The sequence below is a fragment of the Mytilus californianus genome, unplaced genomic scaffold, assembly GCF_021869535.1.
Source record: "Mytilus californianus isolate M0D057914Y unplaced genomic scaffold, xbMytCali1.0.p SCAF_11, whole genome shotgun sequence".
Taxonomy (NCBI): domain Eukaryota; kingdom Metazoa; phylum Mollusca; class Bivalvia; order Mytilida; family Mytilidae; genus Mytilus; species Mytilus californianus.
The window spans coordinates 37,820,175-37,841,645 of NW_026262593.1; the positions used below are offsets into that span (position 1 = coordinate 37,820,175).

The 21,471-nt window shown below is 32.3% G+C and overlaps 1 protein-coding gene and 1 long non-coding RNA gene across 2 annotated transcripts; one reads left to right on the plus strand and one right to left on the minus strand.

The window, feature by feature from the left end:
* Positions 1-9,973: 9,973 nt before the first annotated feature.
* LOC127720033 (uncharacterized) lies at positions 9,974-11,297 on the minus strand. The gene has a single exon (XM_052226445.1). It carries the CDS (start codon positions 11,106-11,108, stop codon positions 10,206-10,208), a length of 903 nt encoding a protein of 300 aa, XP_052082405.1. The 5' UTR covers positions 11,109-11,297; the 3' UTR covers positions 9,974-10,205.
* A 2,431-nt stretch (positions 11,298-13,728) lies between these two features.
* LOC127720034 (uncharacterized) lies at positions 13,729-21,155 on the plus strand. Its single transcript, XR_007990589.1, has 3 exons — positions 13,729-14,412; positions 14,859-14,960; positions 20,994-21,155. It is a non-coding gene; the product is annotated as an uncharacterized LOC127720034 (long non-coding RNA).
* Positions 21,156-21,471: the final 316 nt, after the last annotated feature.

The window sequence follows — 21,471 nt, forward strand, 5'->3', positions numbered from 1 at the left end:
TAATTACATAAACGGTACCAATTTTACCGCACCGGATGCGCATTTCGACAATTAATGTCTCATCAGTGATGCTCGAGACCGCGTCATCTGAAAACCCAAAACCTAATACAAAAGTTGAAGAGGTGATACAACCAAAAAGGCTAAACCAGGACAAGGAACCAGAGCTATTCATGAGGGAGATACATTCCTTAATCAAAATGATATCAAAATTTGTAAGTTGTCAAATAAACCATGTTTTTTTCAAACAAACCTTGCAATTTAGAAGAAATTTAACAAAATGTCAAGGGGGCAATAAGATCATTCATTAAAGATAACACAAAAACCACGAATAAAAATGATGCATAAAAGACAAAAGTCATCAAAACACTTGTACTACACTAAACACAAGGGAAAGTGCAATATAAATCCTTCTCAATATCGACGATTAACTCAGGTGCATCCGCAGAGTAGGCAGTTTCGAGCTCAACTAGAAGCCCCCGTCATTTTGGTCATTAAAATAATTATGCCAAGTAACATATAATCTTGTTTTACAGATTGTAAAAGAAGTCCTTGTAAGTATGGAAGCTGTCAGAGTAGTACATCCGGGTTCTCGTGTAAATGTAGAAGAGGCTACACAGGAAAACAGTGTGATATAGGTATTTAATGTCAAAACGCAGCTGAAACGCAAATCCTTTTCTACTTTCAAAATTTTTTTTTAACAAGTGAACAATTGATGTTACTGTTTGTAGAATTGAATTGTACAGTTATATTTGACAATAATTAATCAGTGCTACAAATAAAGATAAATGAGATATATATTTTATAAATTCAGAATAGACCAATTGCAAACAATTATGCATTATCATTACAAAGTTACTCGAGTAAGGGGGTTGTTTCTTTGAATCTCGGCCAGATGAATCCATGCACTTTCAGAATCGAATCTGTTGCTTTACTTTATAAATATCCTCGTCTTTTTCATACTTTTTGATGCTATTCTCATGAAAATCTTCAATAATGATTTCTTTTTTTGAAATTGTACAATTTTCTATTATTTTTACTTGATATATTTCGACTGATCATATGACCAAATAAGTGCATTTTTAATGCAAACATATGATAAATACATAATGAGAAACCAGTTGAAAGGGAAGAGCAATGACAGATCAGATTAATGTGTTCGTTGAGGATGAAATTTACTTCCGCGATTGTTACATTTAAAATTCGCGCGTTTAAAGTCGGATTAAAAATATCAATGTAGAACAATGCAGACTATATGAAAATTAAGGGATGTGATATGATTGCCAATGAGACAACTATCCACCGAAGTTCAAATAAAGTGGATGTAAGCAGTTATAGGCAACCGTACGGCCTTCAACAATGACAAAAACCCAAACCGTATAGTCGGCTATAAAATACCCTGACATGAAGAATATGTAACAATTCAATTGAGAAAACTAACGGTCTAATTTATAACAAAATAATTTACGAAAAGCAAATGTGACAGACATGAACCAACGACAACCACTGAACTACAGACTTGGGACAGACACATAAATAATGTGGCGGGGTTAAACATGTTTGTGAGCTCTCAACCCTCCCCTAACCTTGAACTGTATATATTGATATGTCTTACTTATCCATCATCTAGATATACATGTAAAATTAAGCTTTTTCCTCGTTTGTTGGCTATTGTTGCTGTTTATTGAACTGTCCAATATTTTAGGTATCTCTTTTTTGCAGTTCATGCGATTCCCCGTTTTTGTTTTTTACTTTCTTTATGGAGTTATCAGATTTGAATTTGTGCAAACTACTGTTGCCTCTAATTTTAGCAGCCACCAATCAAACAAGTAGCAATTGTCCATCATATAATAGGTCGAAGATATATTTGGTGAATACATCCTTGGTTAAACGTCTAAAGTATGGCTACACAAGTTATGCCTTTACCAAGTCAGACTGTCTGTACAATATGCTGTTCGTTGTTGATCATCTATGTTCGCCTGTTTTCAGAGTCGTTTGTTGGTTTTTGTTGGTGTCTATTATACTGTTAGATATTTAGGTTATTCCTGATGTCCTTTTTATTTGTTATCAAGAGTGTGTAGGTCAGTAAATTTTACTCTCTTCTTACACGTTATTTACCGTTCAAATATAAATCTGTTCAAAATGTGGAAAATTGAGTCATTGGTATGCTTCTCTCCGGAGTTAATATAGGAAAAAAAACATCTATTCTGATTATTTTTCGTTCAAATATTCACTTGATTCATCAGGACTATATGTAAAAGACTTATTCTTAAGTTGAGTTTGTATCATGTCCCTGTCCGTGTGACAATTACATGTACAACCATTATTTTGTAAGGAATGTTGTTTAGCTGGTTGATTTAGATGTTCTACCAACGTCTAAAATGACCATATGAATAATGGGTATCGCATACTTTAAAGCGGCATTAGCTACAATTTTGAATAAAAAACAGTGCATTTGAACTGTAGTGGATAGTTGTCTCATTGGCAATCATACCACATCTCATATTTTTATATTAAGTTAAATAAAAATAAAGTAGGTATTTTGTTCATACCTTACAAGAATGGAACATTAAGGTGGTACCTAACACTACAGGGAGATAACTCTGTAAAAACCAGCTGAACGTTTTAATCACGTCTTATTGTTAAGGTAATATTAAGCTTCTCAATGATCAAAATTAGTGTTTGTCAAACTGATATATATATATATATATCAAATGAAATTTTTCCGATAAAGTGTGTGGTTCAAGTTTTTTGAATTTTTTATATTTTTGTCAAACTTTTTTAAGGGTCAAAGTAAATATTTTGTCAAAGTTTTATGAAAATTAAACGAGCCAAATTAATTTTAGTCAAAGAGTTTGGTACAACCTTAAAATATAATTCGCTACCAGAAGTCAGTTTGGTTCAATTTCGGCAAAATTGTTTTGCAAGATATACATTCGACCTCATGTGGGGCCTCCATATACATGCAACCTATGGTGTGACCTATGGTTTGAAATCAATTGAGTCCCAAAATGTTAATAATTCATAACGATTCAATGCATTGTTTTATTGTTTCATATGGAACTTTTGCAATTCAAATATACGTTTTAGTATGTTATCAATCAAATTTGAGAGTCTAGTGAAATAGGCGAACATGAATTGGCAGCTAATACCTATTTTAAGCATTTAGGCCGAATAAATATTATTTAGTCCGAGGTATCAGAAAAATCAAGCTGTTTACAAGTTATATTCAATGTGTATTTATTGAAGATCATTACTCGTTCTCCGAATCGATCGGTTTTATACAAGATGAGCTGAACTGGTCCCTTGGAGAATCTAGTATTTAATGTTTTAGCGACTTATCGTATGAATGCTTTATTTTTCAGCTATAGACTGTAAGTAAATAATTACATACAATGTGTAAGAGCTCTTTGGTAATTGTTTCTGTGTTCTTTGGCTCTATAAAAATTGACATCAGCTCTCGTGAGGAATGAAAAGTTTTGGTCTGAAGTATGGGAACAATTATTTCGTTAATTTTCTTCTGTTTTCAAAAGCCTCTAAAATGATAACTGTTTTAATTTTTTTGCAGGTAATAATTGGTAACAAAAGAATATTAGAATATCTTATTTCTTTTTAGTGGTATATTCAAGATTCTGAAAAAGTGGTCCACCTTTTATAATATTCAGAAAAACGTATCTTTACATTGACATAATTTGTCACTTTTGGATAGATGAGAGTATTTTATGGTGTAACTGCAATGATGATACAAGGTGCTTGCATTCCGGCTTAAACTTATACACCTCAATAGTATTATATGAATTTTATTTTGCTAATGCTGTATGTTTTGTTAATTGTTATACTGCGATATAGAAGAATATAATTTTTTTTAAACGTGCTTTTATATTTGAAATTTAGATTGTTTACCGGATCCGTGTAATGGACATGGAACATGTAGAAGCAGACATACTGGTTTCACTTGTAAATGCGATGCAGGATACACAGGTTCAAAATGTCAATCGGGTATGTAGTACAGGAACATGTACAATGTATAAAAATAAGAAGATGTGGTATGATTGCCAATGAGACAACCCTACACCAGAGACCAAATGACACAGAAGATACAACTATAGGTCACCGTATGGCCTTCAACAATGTTCATTTTCACCATTATGTGTTCGAGATGAATTGTCATGACAAGCAAAAGTATCAAAATAGATAAAAAAATAAAAAAATAAAAAAAATAAAAAAATAAAACAAGCTTAATATCTTCGAGCTAGTTTTAGATAGTAAACAAATTGAGAACGCTTTGGGAAAATTAATCAAGCAAAATGTTAATAGTTTCATAGACATTTTGATTAATTATCATGTAGAACCTCCGCTTCATGTTCGGGTGATGATTTTAGTGTACGTATGTCAACTGCAGCTAGATAAAGGCAACAGTAGTATAACGCTGTTCAATAGTCATAAATCGATTTAACTGAAACAAATCCGGGCTAAACTGAACAATTAATCTTGTTAGTCGTGTTGTATTACTATCCTTGTATACTAGGGAGATTAATTGTACCCCTTAAATTTAAGAATTACACGTGTACAATATACCATACTCAAAATTAAATTTTCAAAAAACCATAAAAAAGTATTTTACATTTATATAAAAAATAAAACAATAAATAAAAATATCACACTTTTAGGAGTAATAAGTCTCAGTCTTCTTGTTTTGATAAAGTGTTTTTTTTAAATCTAAAGGATAAGAGAGATTGTACTAAATCTTATTGATGGATATTTTTATTTTACTATGCGATGTCTACCATTACATTTATTGCTTTGCTATCTATTAGCTGTATTGCTTTTGGGATAAAGAATACGTATACATGCTAATTTACCACTTGATATTAGCAACAATTAATCATTCTCTAATTATAAGTGCTGTTTTGTTGAAACTTTTATCTTTATGATTGTTTTTAATTAATGTTGATCTTTATTGTAGTTGTTAATCGTAAGTATGATATAAATATTTTATAATCATTATGACTAAACAGATATTGGCAAATTGAATTTAAATTTTGTTTGTAATATTTTCCTGTCAACGGGTGTTTTACTTTTGACTGATTATAAATGTCGTTGGAAATATTAAGGAAAAAAAGGACAACGGTGAAAAATCGAAGAAGAAGAGACAACACCATGTCCAAAGAACAGAAGAAAACATTATGTATTTCACTGGGAAAGATTTTATTAAAACCGATATTGAATCCAAAGTCAGCTTTCCCGAAAGCTGCTACTTTTCTACTTAAGCTCTCGATAAATGACATGTTAAAATCTGATGATCGATAGAAATCGTATATTTGTTGATAATCAGAATCTAGAAAAAAAACGGGACTGTATATTGACCCAAAATGAAATAAATCCGTTGTTATCTGTGTCGGCGATGCATGTATTCCGTGAACATAAATCAACTCGATGGCGTCCGTTATTTAAAAGTGAAATTTAAAAAATATTAGTGCAAAGAAATCATTTTAAAGAGCAGGCTGATACAAATATGACAAATACAATTAGACAGTATGCAAATTATGCGTACACAATATATCTGTGCTTACTAATAAAATTCAATCTTTGAAAGCTTATAAGCATCATTGAAAAATGTACAGATCTGCTTTACAAGTTTATAGATACACAAGTAGAGTTGAAATGTGCCCAAACGGAATTGGTCAATATTAATTTTTTATGGTTATGTTCCTGAATTTAATTTTAAGTATAATTGATAGTTCTAATTACAAAAGATGTAATACATTTTATTTCAATCTAGACTGCAGTCGAAATTCTTGCAGTCTCTTGTAAAAACAGCCTGACTGGTTTCAGTTGTAGTTGTGGTGCAGTATACGCAGGTTCAAAATCGAGTGCCTCTGATGCTTTTTTATGAAGAAGAATCGCGCGTATGACGTTTTAAATTATAAGCCTGGTATCTTTGAAGATGTTCTTCAATATTGCACAGACTATGGGGAGAAAAATAAATCAGAAAGCATTAGCAATATCTATATAGGCAAAACTTTTAAGAAAAACGTTCAAAGTGTGATTTATGTTAATCTCATAAATCAATTCAAAACATACAAAACAAGGTAAAATAAAACTTGAGGAAGTCGCATGAACTTCAAAAAGGAGCGCAAAAATCTGATTGACTGCACACATGAGTATAAACCACAACTATGACTTAAATACAACAATGTTTGTGAGTAGAAGTAAGTCATCTTTGTTAACATTGTTGAAGTTAAATAAAGTTTCAACAAATCTACATATTTTATGCAATCAGTATCGTCACTAATATTGTAATTTAAAACAAAATCAATTAATTTAATTACGTCTTATTCAAAAAGTATAAAATAGTTTTGATTTGAATTTAGACTGTTATCCAGATCCTTGTAGTGGTCATGGCGTCTGCAAAAACAGCCTGACAGGTTTCACATGTACATGCAACAGAGGGTATATAGGCTCAGGATGTCAGAAGGGTAAGCACAATTCTAATGCAATCATTTTGTATCAATGGTTCTGATTGGATGACAACAAGAGTAAAATCCTCTATTTATCTTATCACAAAAACCTTAAACTTAAAAATATTCAGGGTCTTGGATAATTACATAACTACCATGAAGCTGTATTTGAATTATTTCGTTCGATAACATTTTTGTTTTTCATACAAAGAATAGGTAGTGTAAATGTTATGTTGTTCGAAAATGTATTGTTAAAATGAAAATCAATTAAAACCACTCAAAACTGCAAATTTAAATCGATTGAAAACTATGATCCGATCTATTGAAGTGAAATTTGTCATGACGTGGTTTATGTATTCACATGATACAGGATATACTGGTTCGAGGTGCATGAAGGTAAATACGATATTAAAACTAAATAAATGCTTGTTTTTATTTCAGTGTTGTTATTTTTGTCTTCACATCATTAGTATGTTTGTGTATTTCAAATTATTTCACCCGACCGATTGTTTTTAAATTAATATAATATTTATTAATGTAATGGAAGTGCGAATATATTTTTTTCTTCTGTTTATTCTGAATATTTTAAATGGTTTAATGACGTTTTTACTTTGAACAGTGTTCTCATTACAAGCACGTTTAATTTTATTACAGTGATCAATCGTAAGTAAAAACCTTTTTTAAAACATTATAATTAAATTTAGTGTTGTTGCAGACCTTCATACTTATCTATGACAACCTGAGTAACACTGTTTAAATTCGGAGTAAATATCAGAACTTAATGTATGCCTTATACCCATTCTATTGTTTATACCGAAAGTAGTGTTATTGACGTCCTTTTCCATTTTAGTTGTTGTCTACATATTACTTTATCATGACATATGCACCACATCTTCTCCTTCTTATTTTGATTATCCAGTTATTTACTAATAATTGTACTTTGTGTGGGTCAAACAAACACAATTCTGTCTGTATGAAAAAGAAATAAAAAGAAATAAATTCATAACTTTTTTACTGTCTTATACTGTAGTCTTGATACTCGTAATTTAACGCAATACATGTCTACAGGTGTAATTATACTACCATTGATTTCCCCTATTAGTCTTTGTTAAATTTGCACTTTTCAAAAAATTATGCAGAATTTATCTTTGTTTCAAATAAAGAAATACTTGGCATGAGTAAAGTTTTATCCTGTCCAGTACTATAGACAGAATTTCACATAACATTTCATTGCATATAAGAAAATAACCATCACTGGAAGTTAACCAATCAAATTTTCACCCCTTTTTCCTGTGTACAAGCTTTAGTAACCATGTAACCTCAACTTTCCTAAATACTCTATAGAAACACCAAATAAAAAAATAAGGGTGCTTTGAAACACCCAAGATATATGTTTATGACTCAGAAATTTTTTACTGTAATAAAATGTAGGATTAATTTCCTACAACTGTCAAATTCAAGGGAATATTTTTTTAGACCCTTTTTCGTATGCAACCGGATGTGACGTAGTATGATTTGGTGGTATTACCTACAAGTGCTGAAAATCCTTAACTTCCCAGTACTTTATTTATATATTCTCAGACTGCAGTCCGGATCCCTGTAATGGACACGGTGCTTGTCAGAATAGTAATATGGGATATACATGTAAATGCAATCAGGGTTATACTGGTTTACAATGTCAAACAGGTACATTGATTGATAATTAACTGTGGCTCTATGTCGATAATTAGTCAGGGATATGTCCTATGAAGTTTACTAAAAAAGATTATTATGCACATTTTAGCTTAAAGCGTTTTTTACAAAAGATAAAAAAGAATCACAAGTATTTTTTCGTTTATTGAAAAAGAAACCACTGTTATTTGACGATAAACATTAATAAAAAGACCCCAATATTTACTTCCGAAATAATGTTGTTGATACATCGCGCAAAGTTTTCAGTCCATTCTGTATTTACTGTAAAGTTAATAAATTGAATTTATTTTTCTGTTTTATTTGTTTGTTTTGAACGTTTGTTTGACCACAACTTTCTTCTTGCTTTGTTACAGTTGTAAATCGTGAGTATACTTAATTTGATAGTATGTAGCTTTATTATGGTTTTATTGTGATAGCAAATTCGCTGTGAATGGTATTGACTAATAAAATACAATTCCTTTATTATTTGTAATTTGAGCACATTTATCCGTTTTGTAACTTTTTTTCTGAAAATCATTCTCTATGAAAAAAAGTATGCTCATTATGATCTAGGTAAACGTTTCATGGGTAAATACAGCATGGACCATGCATGTAGTTACGAGGATAACTTTTTGTAATGAGCAAAATTATAACTAAGAAGAGGTATACTATTTCTCTTGCGATTAAATATACGTTTTCATATGAAAATAAGTATGTTAATACTGAAAGATTATTACTTATCGAACCAATAAGAAAATTAACTAAATATGTTTGAATACGACGGTACAAGGATCGTTTTGTATACCAGGAATGTTTGTCTTTCCAATGTTTGTATTTTATTATATTTTAAATAGCTAAAATATTTTCATGAGGGATTTCTTCCAACCTAAAAAGGACTACTTATAAACTTAAATATCTAATGAATGTATAAATTTGTTTAATAAAATTGAAAATTAATAACAAAAGTAATGTCAAAATTAAATAAATATATTGTTTGAGTAATTATAGAATGTTTTTGCAATGGAACAAAATTTGTGGTGATCGGAAGACATAAACAACCCTCTCTATTTAAATCAATACAATTAAAATCTGCGGGAAAAAAAATTTATATCTCATCATTTTCAAATTAATGTTCAATATCATTATAACTGTTAGTTTCTCCAACATAATTCTAGAAGGTAATTTAAGTTTGATTTCATTCCAGACTGTAGTTCAAATCCTTGTAGTGGACATGGCGTCTGTAATAACACTCCGACAAGTTTCACGTGTGCATGTAATACGGGGTACACAGGTTCCACATGTCAGGCAGGTAAATATCATTTAGGCATCGGCTTAAAAGACAGTCTGTTGTCACGGTGAATCGTTTCCGCATATCGGAATATTCTTCTCTTACAATGTGACCTCGGTTGTGTTAGAAATGAATTCGCGTATTCATAGAGATCTTTTGCTGTCCTTATCTGAGTCTGTCCGCGTAAAATGGCACAGTCGGCTTGTCTCTTAATAATTCCTCCAGCAGCGTCTTGTGGTCCTGAAATGCACAGATAAGTTTTTTATGTCAACTGCATGACATTGGACCTTACCATTTTACCGCGTTCAAGGTTTATGATTTTTATAATAGTAACAATACCGAAAGTCACGAGAAATATAAGAGATACTAGTACATTCAATACCCTACAGTGACTGCCAAGATGAAGAATAGAAATAAAAGCCCTGTTCCTTGATACAACGTATTTATTTTTGTGTCAGGTGTAATTTAGTCCGACGCACATGTTTTATCAAAATACATTTATTTCAAATTCGATATAATAAAAAAAAACATGTAAAAAAAACCTCCTAGAATAATGTTTTCAAACATTAACCCATAATGTGACGGATTGAAAGAAAACAGTTTACCGATAATGTGAATACCCGACCGCTTTTAAAATATTTACATTTTACACAAATAACTCATAAATATTCAATCAAAAGCTAAATAATATGTATTCCATTGTACTCGAAAATGTGAGAAAAATCATTAAATCTGTGTCCAAGATATCTAGCGTAGAGACTGACAGACGGACTGACATTCAACTGTATTTAAAGGCAATCATAGTAGTAAGTTCGAGGATAATAAACTAAATTATTATAAATACCTTTTGCATCGGAAGTTTCGAAGAAATTTCTTGTGAAATGTTGATATCCAAAGTCGTCGCTTGTTTGACTAATATCTCCGAAACAGTGTCTGCTCTTATACTGGGCTGCACACCCGTCAGTAAACTCGTGCATTGTTTCTACTGAATATGAAATCGACTGTAAATATTCCGCTATATAATTTCGGACTTGGTGAACAAAGTATTGATCATGAACTAAGTCTGGGCTTATAACGAAAAATTGTTCCGTCATAATTTCTGGAAAGTCTTCTGAACTATCAACACCATCGTATTCTAGCAATGCATGTCTATGTAGAATAGTAACATGGACCGACACTTCGGTTTTTTGAGTGTAAGCACTTTGAATCGCAGTAAGCTCGGAACACCTGTAATTTTCACTAAAGTCTTGCACACAAACACATTGCTTTTCTGTGAGATTTCTAACAAGATTTTGAAATTGTTCATTTTGCCATGTAGCTCTGTGCTGATGCACTGGAAAAGTTTCAATTAGTTTTCTGAAATATGAAAACAATTCACCAACTTGACTTTCTTTTTTCACGAGCATTAGTTTCTTTATGGTTTTGTTCCCTTTAACATTAACGCTTACATTTTCAAACTTTTCCCACTTTACAAATTCCGCAGTGTCAGATACATCAAGTTCACAAGGCAGAAAATTCAGGATTTTAACTCCACAATCGGAACAGTTTCTTTTAAGGCACTGTAAATTGTGTGAACCATCAACTTTTTCGCATAATGTTGCATTAACGACATCAGATATTGAATCGTACACAGGAGTAGAATAGCATTCATTCGGTTCATTTTCTATCAAAAGTTTCTTTCGGAATTCCATACACGATTTAAAGACAGTTTTAAATGCTACATGTTACTTGCAGCAACATGTTTGTCTATCCTTAGGTCGGACGGGTCGCACAAAGTAGAGTTTGCACCTTTCGGACATTCTTTGAGCTATTTTAATAGAGGGGTTTTCTCCGATAAAGTCCAAATACACATCGGTCTGTGTTTTTTCTAGTATGTGTGTCATGTGGCTTGAATAACTTTTCGGACCAATGCGGACCCTTTTGATATCTGCCTTGTTACCAGTCGGACGAGACATACCAGGCTTACACCAGAACTCATAAATACGTTTCTTCGTGTCAGGTGTTATTGCATCTGATCTAGTTTTTCTATTTGTGTAAGTCCAGCTTGATTTTTCAGATTTAAGTATTCTTGTTCTAATTGCATGACCACGGCTAACTCTTCTTACCGGTAATCCCAATTTCCTAGCCAGTTTCTTTCTGCATTTATTGTCACTGATTTTTTCACCACTTACTGATGAAATAATTCATCTTTTTAAAAGAGTCATCCGATCTTTTCCTCTTACAGTTGTCAATAACTGTTTTTAAATCTTCCGTCAAGGCTTTTGATGTTTTGTGTTCTTCTATTTCCTCCGGCGAAGAAATCACTTCAGAAGATTGCAGTTTTCTCACAGTCGGCGAGTTCGAATTTTGCAAGTATGCGACCATGGTTGTCACCCGCCTGTCTGGGCTCTTTGGTAGGGCCAGTTTCAGTTTCTTCAATGCCCGATGTTTTTCTGTTCTATTCTCGAAAGTATTTCGCATATTTAAATCCTCGTTTTGCCTTTGATCATTGATATTTTCTTCACGTTTTCTCTTTCTATATTTCCGTTTTCTCTCCGTTTCTTTGACCCGTCTCATTTGTTCTTTCTCTTGTTTCTCTCTATGTTGTCTTTGGCGTACTGCCTCATCTGATAAAGCATACTCGTTTTCCTTTAGATTTCTATTTCTGTAATAAGATTCAAGCCTTTGTTCTCGTCGCTTTTGAAGCTTTTCTTGTTTGTACCGTTCAAGTCCTTCCTTAGATGACATCCTTTTTTTTTCACTGAAATAATTATGAAAGTTTTATTATATAATTTATTTTAGATACGATTAGGACAGATTTACGATGACAAAAAATAAATACAAATACAAACACTTGCAGGTAATCTTGAATAGCTTAATAATATCCGATTGACTTTCACAGATAATGTAATCTTCAAATTATTAGGAGCGAATTTGTTTCTCGCTTCTGAATAGACTAATTTATTTATTCAAATCAGGGGCCCTCGAAAGGCCATACAATGCATACATTAATCATTTTGACAATTATCAACAACAAAAAACGTCTGTAACGTTACGTGTAACTTTCAAAAACGGAGTTCCATGTATGTGACATTTTATTGGACATGCGGTTTTGTTTGTAATTTGTGCAAACCTGGGCGCATTGTCATGTTTCAAGGCTCAAAATGCGAAGAAAGGTTTGTACTTTTTAATGCGGTAAATAGAATTAAGGAAATATTCAATAAAACAAATTGATTTAATCTCATTCGACGGATTAGTGCCGGAAAATGTGTGAAAACTGTACTTGTGACAAATTCTTGGACATGAGAAAAATTCCGACATGTGTAAACCGACGTAACAACAAAGAAAAAAAATAAATTATTCTGTTCATAAAAATCAAGTCCGTAAGTTCGGCTAAAATATTTCCCTGCTTGTGGGACACTTTTTAATATCTCATTCAGGGGCCCATTGCTTCGCTTCTAGTACTGGTTGTGTTCAAATTTTTTGACGTCACAATGCTATGACCTTGAACGTTGCGCTGCCCGAAAATGGTGACTTTTGGTGAAAAAATCACCAATCTTCAGCACATTTTGCCCAGATATCGGCATCTATTTGTAACGCGGGACAGGAGAAAAATGACGTTATTTTTTAAAATCGTGTTCGGTTTATTCACATACACTTGTATTAAAATGTCATTCAAGACTTAAAATAAATTCCCAAGACATTCAGCTTTATTTTGATGTAAAATTATATGTTTTCCAGTAGCAACGACAATATAGTGACCAATTGTTGCTTATGACACGGTATTTTTTCTTGAGTGTCACCAGTTCCGTGCGTAACGGCTTAGTGTTTAGTCTGGCGTACTAAGCTATGAGCCTGGTATCTTTGATCAGGACGTTTCGTCCCCGAGGGAATCATCAGCCCAGTAGTTAACACTGATGTGTTTATTTTTTATAAATTTACTGTTAATATCAGAGCATGATTGTCCTAGCCCTATTCGACACAATTTTTTTAATTGTTTAATGCTCTTTAACTTCGTATTTTATTTGACCTTCCAACTGTTTTGATTCTAGAGCCACTGACGAGTCTCTACGTTAACAGAACGCTCGTCTGTGGTTATATATTATAAGTCTGGTATCTTTGATAAGTTTTCACTTGTACACCACCACCAAAGGTAAGAACGTAAATTTTAAACTAGATAGTCTAAGGAGCCTGTATTGCTTGACAGACATTTTTGCATACAACTGATAAATCATTAAGGAGATCCGTTTTCTTTTGTTTTTATATTTTCCTTAATCTGTACTTTATCGGCAAAGTGTATATTTCATTATGTTTTATTGTACTGTATGAACTATAAACTATATTTTTTTTTGCATCTTTGTCAGATTTATTTGCATGTTTGTTCGATTTTTTAAGTCAGTTGTTGTGTATGTTTGTGTTAGATGTATGTTTACACAGTTTTAGAAGCTTGATCCCAATTATTAGCACGTTAACCAATTATATGTATTAATAATAAGGATACTATAAAATTGAGAAGGTTTGCATTGTCGTTTTTTTTTTAATTAAGGCTTAAGAAGAATATGACAACATTAACGATTTAAGTATTCCTATTTGAAACTCGCCATTCTGAGAAGTAACATACACTGTGCAAAGGATTAATGTGTTTCCATTTTTCATTTGTTCGCATAATAGCAGTTTTAGCAAAACACGTATACTCTTAACTAGACAAACTACAAAAAAAAATGCTGAATACCGACTGAAATTATCATTTCGCAACTTCTCTCTCTGTACCCTTAATCTGCCTTAGAAATTCAGGTTTACCCCAGAAAAATACATTTTGTCTTATTTATATTTTCTTCAACCAAAAGAACATAATTTTATTATTTCATCTTTCAGTTAAAACTACAACAACAGCTGCAACACCAATCCAGACACCGTTATCTAGCTGCATGGATGACCCACGTGTAATGTGTTCTTCTTCTATTTGCAGTGTGGGTGCTTTGAAAACCTACTGTCCATTGACATGTAAAATGTGTAGTAAGTTAAAAAAGAAACTATATTACTAACAAAAAGTAGGGAGTTGAGTTTTTTCCAATGAAAATGATGGTATGGGATATAAAAAAATATATGAAATAATGGGGGTCATTGCAGGAAAAAGATTACTTTACTATTGGATTCATTATAAGTATTGATTATCATGCAAATATTGATGTAAAGTTGTGTGAAAAATGAATATAATAAAAGTATAGTAATAAATATATATGAGGATTATACGTGGTCAAAAGCATTTACCATACGGTAAAATTTAAGGCAGACTTGTCATGTCGATTATAATAATAGTAAATTACAAATTTTACGAATATTCTTCGGGTTAATTTAAATTTTGTCAAATTATAATCAGTTCAGTCATATTATGGTCGGAATCATCGTAGTTTGTTATTAAGATATTGACAACATAATTTTGATTTTTTTTTCTTTTGTAGCGCCATGTTCTGATAGTAACCTAGTTAATTGTAAAAACAAAGCTGTTTGCAATGACACAACTTTGAAGAACTACTGTAAAGCAACATGTGGTCTATGTTCAAGTAAGATAACATTATCCAATTACCTACATTATATATCCATCAAAAACAAATGTATACTATATGTAAAGGTTAAAATAAAGTTATTGCTTAGGCATATCTAATGTTTAAATCCCCAAATTTGAAATAGTACAAAAAAAAACCCAATAACACCTAACAAAAATAACAGTAATCACCATATATTAAAATCGAATATCATAATAATTAAAAGTATTTGGCAGTATAAAAGACCACACCAACACCTAACTCCTGATAAATATTCGCGTACATGCAAAGACAGCCAACATTAAAAAAAACCCGCATGGTCCATTAACAGCCTGCCGCAGTATATGCACAAAATGTTCTGGGTTAAAACCTATTTTCGTGCGCACAAACGTCTATCTTCTAGATCATATGTCGTTAAGTATTTATGAATGGCCACAGAGTATTTAGAATAGTCAAACCAACGAAAGAAAAAATGAATGTTTCTAAATAAGTCAGTATACCAGCTTGTAGACATTGCCCTATCACGATTAACTATCATTTTCAAATTATTTAGTTCAATTTAGTTTTATTAACGACATTTTTATAAATCGTAATTTGAGAACAATCGTCTAATTATAATCATTTGTTAGACACAATATATATATTGACAAGATGCTTATATTGACTGTATAATCATATTGTTCTGAATTCTGTGGTATGAACTAATGTCTATGAAAGGCGATTTTATTGAAAAATTACCAGTTAATGCACTTATCAAGCAAAATCCTCGAAAGTTATTAAAGAGCAAAATAACACTTTAATAATGTATTGACAGAATTTCATAGCACAATAAAGATATATCAGTAAACTTTTTATCTACTAACAAATTGGTTTCCTTTCATTACTGCAATGTGTAACTTGCATTGGCTACCAATTTAAATTGTTTGTAGTGTTTGAAATTGCAGTATCAAATTTAAAACACTGTGGGTTATTTCATTTTTCGGGCCTCTTAAAGAAAATTACGTCATGTGATTGGGTAAATTTCTATTTGTGTAAGATGTTGTCAGAAAACCACAAGTTTTGGTATACCTTTATTAAAATGACACCGAGAATGCATTATATTGTGAAGAATTACTAGGAGTTGTAATAAACCACGACAACCGTAGTTCAACCATCATCCGCTCAAAATTGTTGTTGTAATAAATCTTTCCATTAGCCTTACATGTCTAGCCATCCAGTAAAGTTTTGTTTTTACAGTCTCTGACAGCATGCTATACCGAATACAAAGTTTAGTGACGTTAAGCACGCTATTGCGTCAATGCCGTGAAATCCGACAGAGCACTTGGATAAACAGCTCTTCTATGAAATCTAAATAGTTAAGCTTTATAAAATTAAAATCCATCGACTAGGCAGGTATTACTGTTTCCAAAAAGATAAAACATTATTTTATAACTTTTCATAATAGTGTAAAATAATGATACAAATATTGTCAAAACGTCAAAAATATGCGTGTCAGACGTAACAAATTATACGCATAATAACTTTTACGGGAGTTTTTGTGCTCTTAGAAAGAGTGTAAAATCCGCGAAAATTCACATGAATGATAAACGTCATATATAATTTATGACGTCATTGCTGATTTTTGCGTTGATGCAACGGTCAAATCTGATTTTTTCAAAAATGAATAATCTTCACGATGGTCAGATTTCAGAAAATGGTAAGTTATCAAAAGTTATGGCTTTTTAAAATATTAGATGATATGAAATTTCGTTTTCATAAATTATTCCCACAAAAGTACATAGATAGACCATTTCAAATCCGGATTTTTACAGCACTCGCATCACAAATAAAAACGCATTGGCTTTGGACAAATGTCTTGCAAGAATGTCCAATGTCGAATTTCGCCGCTTTTTACAAGTAAACTGTCAGTTTCGACGTCATTTAATAAAATATTCGATTTGTAGCATACAAAATAGTGATTTTGCGTAATTGTACTTTAACCCCACATAACAGTTACATACTTTTTGATAAGTTGTTAAGTCGAAACGACTTCGTTTTTTAACAAATCCAATGTCTTGCAAGTTTGTCCACTTTACAATTTTCTTACGTTTTGAACGTTGTCGATTCGGGACGCTATATATATGTGTGTTTTCAAATTAAATCTAAATGTTTGTTTTGTGTTTTGGTGTTGAACGCCACTATAAGCGACTTTTATCGAACTTTATTAATAGGTGGAGGAAGCCGGACATCAGGCGACCTTCGGTTAGATAACTGACACTAACTGTCAATTAGGATCGGAGTCCAACAAATTTCGCCACGAGCGTATTTTAAAATCGCCAGGCTCGTGATCACTATATGAACCCCTAAGGCCACTCACCCATCTAGGCCATCGAAATTGAAAGCTTTTCGTATTATCATATAATATATGAACGATAATCTATTGTTTTCAAGTAACAAGTACGGTTCGATTTCATGTTAAGATCAGAGGACAAAACAGAATAACAAACTTATAAATTTCGCTATTAACTGTTCAAGTATCGAAAGAACTTTATACGGCTATGTTAGAAACGAAGATAACAACTTTAAAGGAAAAATATATACTAGTAGTATTTAACAAAAAGAAATTAAATTATTATCTAAAATGAAACAAATATGGTAATTTGTCAATACATAGGTAAAATATTAATTGCAGAAAAGAAGAATTTTATGTCCGGAACAGAGAGAATTAATATTATTAAGAGATGAATAAACTAAAAAGAAAAGAGCAGAAAAATAAAAGTTACAATAAATATAAAGACAAATACAACGCAAGCCGAATCAGAAGTCCGAAAAGTGAGGTGTCCAAAAGCGCTTTATATAAAAGAAATCAAAGGCAGAAAATCAAAGAAAAGAAAGTAAAACAGAATCAATATAAACGTCGGTCACGAGACAAAACACAAAAAGCAAAACAAACAAAAAATCAAAATGACGAAATTCGAAATGCAATATTTAAAAATAAGATGGCCAAATGCAGGGCACTGAAAAGGCTTAAGGACGCTCTACCATCATCTCCAATTAAAAAACAAGCTATACTACAACACTATCTGTGTATTTCACCAACAGCAAAACAATCTTTAAAACGACAGAGTCCATCTCTCTCTGAAAAGGTCTTAGAAAATGTGAAGGGATTCATACATGAAACAAAACAGAAAAGAAATTCTGATGCACGTAACGCTATGCATGTAATATCGGCTTCTGTCAGCGGTGAAAAAATTTCAAAAGGAGAAAAAAGCAAAGCAGCGCGTAAGTTGGGATTGCAGCCGCGGCGACTTTCTGGTGGTCAAAGAATTCGCACTTCTGTTTTGAGATCAGAAAAATCTTGTTACGAATTCACAAAGAGGAAAACAAGATCTGACATTACTTCTGATGAAACAAAAAAACAGGCTTATGATTTCTGGATATCCCCTATGGTTTCGCGCACAAGTTCTAACAAAACAGACGTGAAACGCTCACGGATAGGGCCTCATGAATATGTTTCTCATCAAATACACCTGCTCGAAAAAACGCAAACTGAAGTGTTTTAGAGTTCAAAGCGAAATATCCAGATTTTAAAATATCACAACGTTTGTTTGAAAGTTACAAGCCGTTTTTCGTGATGCCAGTCAAACAAAAACATCGCAATACATGTTGTTGTCGGCAGCATATAGAGGTTCGAATTCTTTTTAAAAATTAAATGTATGGAATTTCGGAAAAATTTGCATGCAAGTAATCTGGACTTGACCCAAGAGAACTTACCAGTTTTTGAACATTTAAATGACATATGTGCTGACACTTTATGTGATAAGACTGCACCGCACGCAAAGTGTTTAAATCGGTCTTGAAAAGAATGTGGAGTTGAAAAATTGTCCTTCCACGACAATGAACTAGACATATCTAGAAATGCTCGCGACATTATGTGGGAAAAATTTGAATACACTGAAATAAACGTGAAAGGCAGAAAAACAAGAACAAAACTTATGTTAGTTAGTAAAAACCTGGCGAAATGTTTAACCATTTTAAATCACTACTCGAAACTTTTCCAGCTCATCAAAATAGAGCTAACTGGCAAAGTGAACAGTATAGAAATATTGTTCAAAATCTTCCAACCAATCACGCAGTTTGTATTCACGATTTCTCTGAGAACTACCGATGTTCCGAACGGACTGAAATCCAATCAGCATACTTTCAGAGAACCGAGGTTAGCATACACGTTACAATTTTAAGCAGGCATGCTATTCTTGAGGTAGACGGGATCGACAGTACATTAGATTCACCGGTAATAGTTAGTGAACAGTTTTTTGTCATTAGTCCAGACTTGGATCATGACCGTCATTATACTGGATATGTCCAAACTCTCATTTCAAAATACGTGAAATCGATATCTGCTGAAATTAAGATTATGCATGAATTTACCGACGGTTGCAGTGCTCAGTATAAAAGCCGAAACTGTATGGGCGATGTTTGTACACATAGATCGGATCTAGGGTACGACGTTTTAATTAGAAACTATTTTGAAACCTCGCATGGCAAAGGCCCACACGATGCTGCCGGTGGTTTTCTAAAGAATCAAGCGGACTCCGCCGTGCTCCGGGGTAAAACTAAAATTCAGACGGCGTGTGACCTTTATGATTTTGCTCAGAAAAATCTCCAGAATCCACAGAGTGGAATATATAAAAAACGGCTATTCAAATACATTGCTGAAATTCCTCGTCTCCATAATATAAACTTTAAACCCGTGGATCAAAATCGCAAGATACACCAAATCATATCAACAAATTATTCTACAGATCTTCTTGTCCGCGACTTATCGTGTTATAATTGTGATAACTGTTTAAATGGAGCAATAAACGAGTGTGAGAAAACGCAATTGATAGGAAATTCCAAAAGAGTGAAAATGATTCAAAATGATAACTCGAATTCCGAAAAAAATGATGACCATTGCAATACAAATGATAATATAATTGAAGACACTGTTGAAAAGGACATGATAATTGCGGTTTTGGCAGACGATATTGATTATGAGTATTATCTTTTAAAAGTGTCAAAAAGACCTCACATTATAAAAAAAAATATTTCAGATGACTGGGGTTGTTCGTTTAACCGAGGTTCCAAAGTTGTGAAAGGACTGTATTACGAGAGGATAAAAAATCAACCGTTAATTTTCAAACTTGTGAAGCGTAAAACTGCGATTTGCTATTCCTCTGCAATACGATTCATTTGTGCTGAACTTGAAAGTGACAGTAAAATTGTTGTACCTGAAGAGTTACACCTCGATATTATACAAAGCTTGTAAACATATCAGATGAATATAATTATTTTTTCACGCAAGTATTTTCTTTCTTAATCGAATTGTTCAGTTATGAAAAATAGTAGTGTTGAATATTTTTTTTCCATATTTAACTTTTTTAGTAAGACCCTTTCACTTTTCATCAACTCCCCCGCCTCCCCCCCCCCCCCCCCCCCAAAAAAAAATAAAATAAAAAACAAAAACACGACAAAACACCCAGACTTCTTTATTAAAGCAAAATGAGTAGCTGCCTCATTCCTCCCTGTTCTCAGCTCAGATTTAATGGGGGAACAATGTATTATATTACATTATATAGGCACTATTATCTCACCCAAATACATATTTTGTACTGTTTTTAGCTTGCGTAACTTCCAGTAGGAAGTATTTCATGCATATTCAAGACTTAGAAGTATCCATATCGATCAAAAAAGATTACCGACAAAACGAACAAAGTATCCTCGATTACTGGCATAAAACGTCAAATTTTGACGTTACCAATTGAGACGCAATATCGTGCGTAACGTCTAGTTCGTTCTCTATACATTTATTTCCCTTTTTGGTCATATAGCTCTTCAACTGTTTCTGTTCTTATACATCCTTGGCTTTCAAATATTCTGCTTTGAGTTTCCTAATGAAAGTAAATCCAGGAATGCGGTTCGGACACATAGAAATTTATAAGAAATCATGTACTTGAAAAGACAATATCAGTCAATGTAGTATTCGATGCTTTATCACTGCAGTATTAAAAAAGAATTTTTGCTTTACAGGACGAAATTCTTCACCAAAAACTACATCTTGGATTCATATAAAACCAACCCCGACTCCAACACGATGGATACATGTAGGTGGAAAATAACAAATAAAAGATCATGGAATCCCTCAACCAAAGGCTACATCATTAGATTTAAAATTAAAATGTATATCACAAATGTATTTAATTCATATAGGCGTACATTCGCAGCATTTATAAAATACATGTCTAGCAAATAAGTAAGTAACTACCGATCTGATGTGAGAGAAAACCGACATCGTCCCTTTTACGTCGAAAAGACAAGAAATTTAAAAGTAAGATTCGTTGAATATTGATGATTTTATTGAAAATCTTTCATAAAAAGTTTGAATGACGGGTCATTTTTTGTATTCTTGTCTATCAATTTTGCTTATGTGCTTTGTCTATAGAGTGTCTACATGCCATTTTGTTTTTCTTTGTTGACATAGTTGTTTGTTTTTATAGTGATTAAGATA

What these genes read in the sequence shown, in the direction of transcription:
- LOC127720033 (XM_052226445.1), bottom strand. Translation starts at nt 11,108, where the DNA reads ATGGAATTCCGAAAGAAACTTTTGATAGAAAATGAACCGAATGAATGC.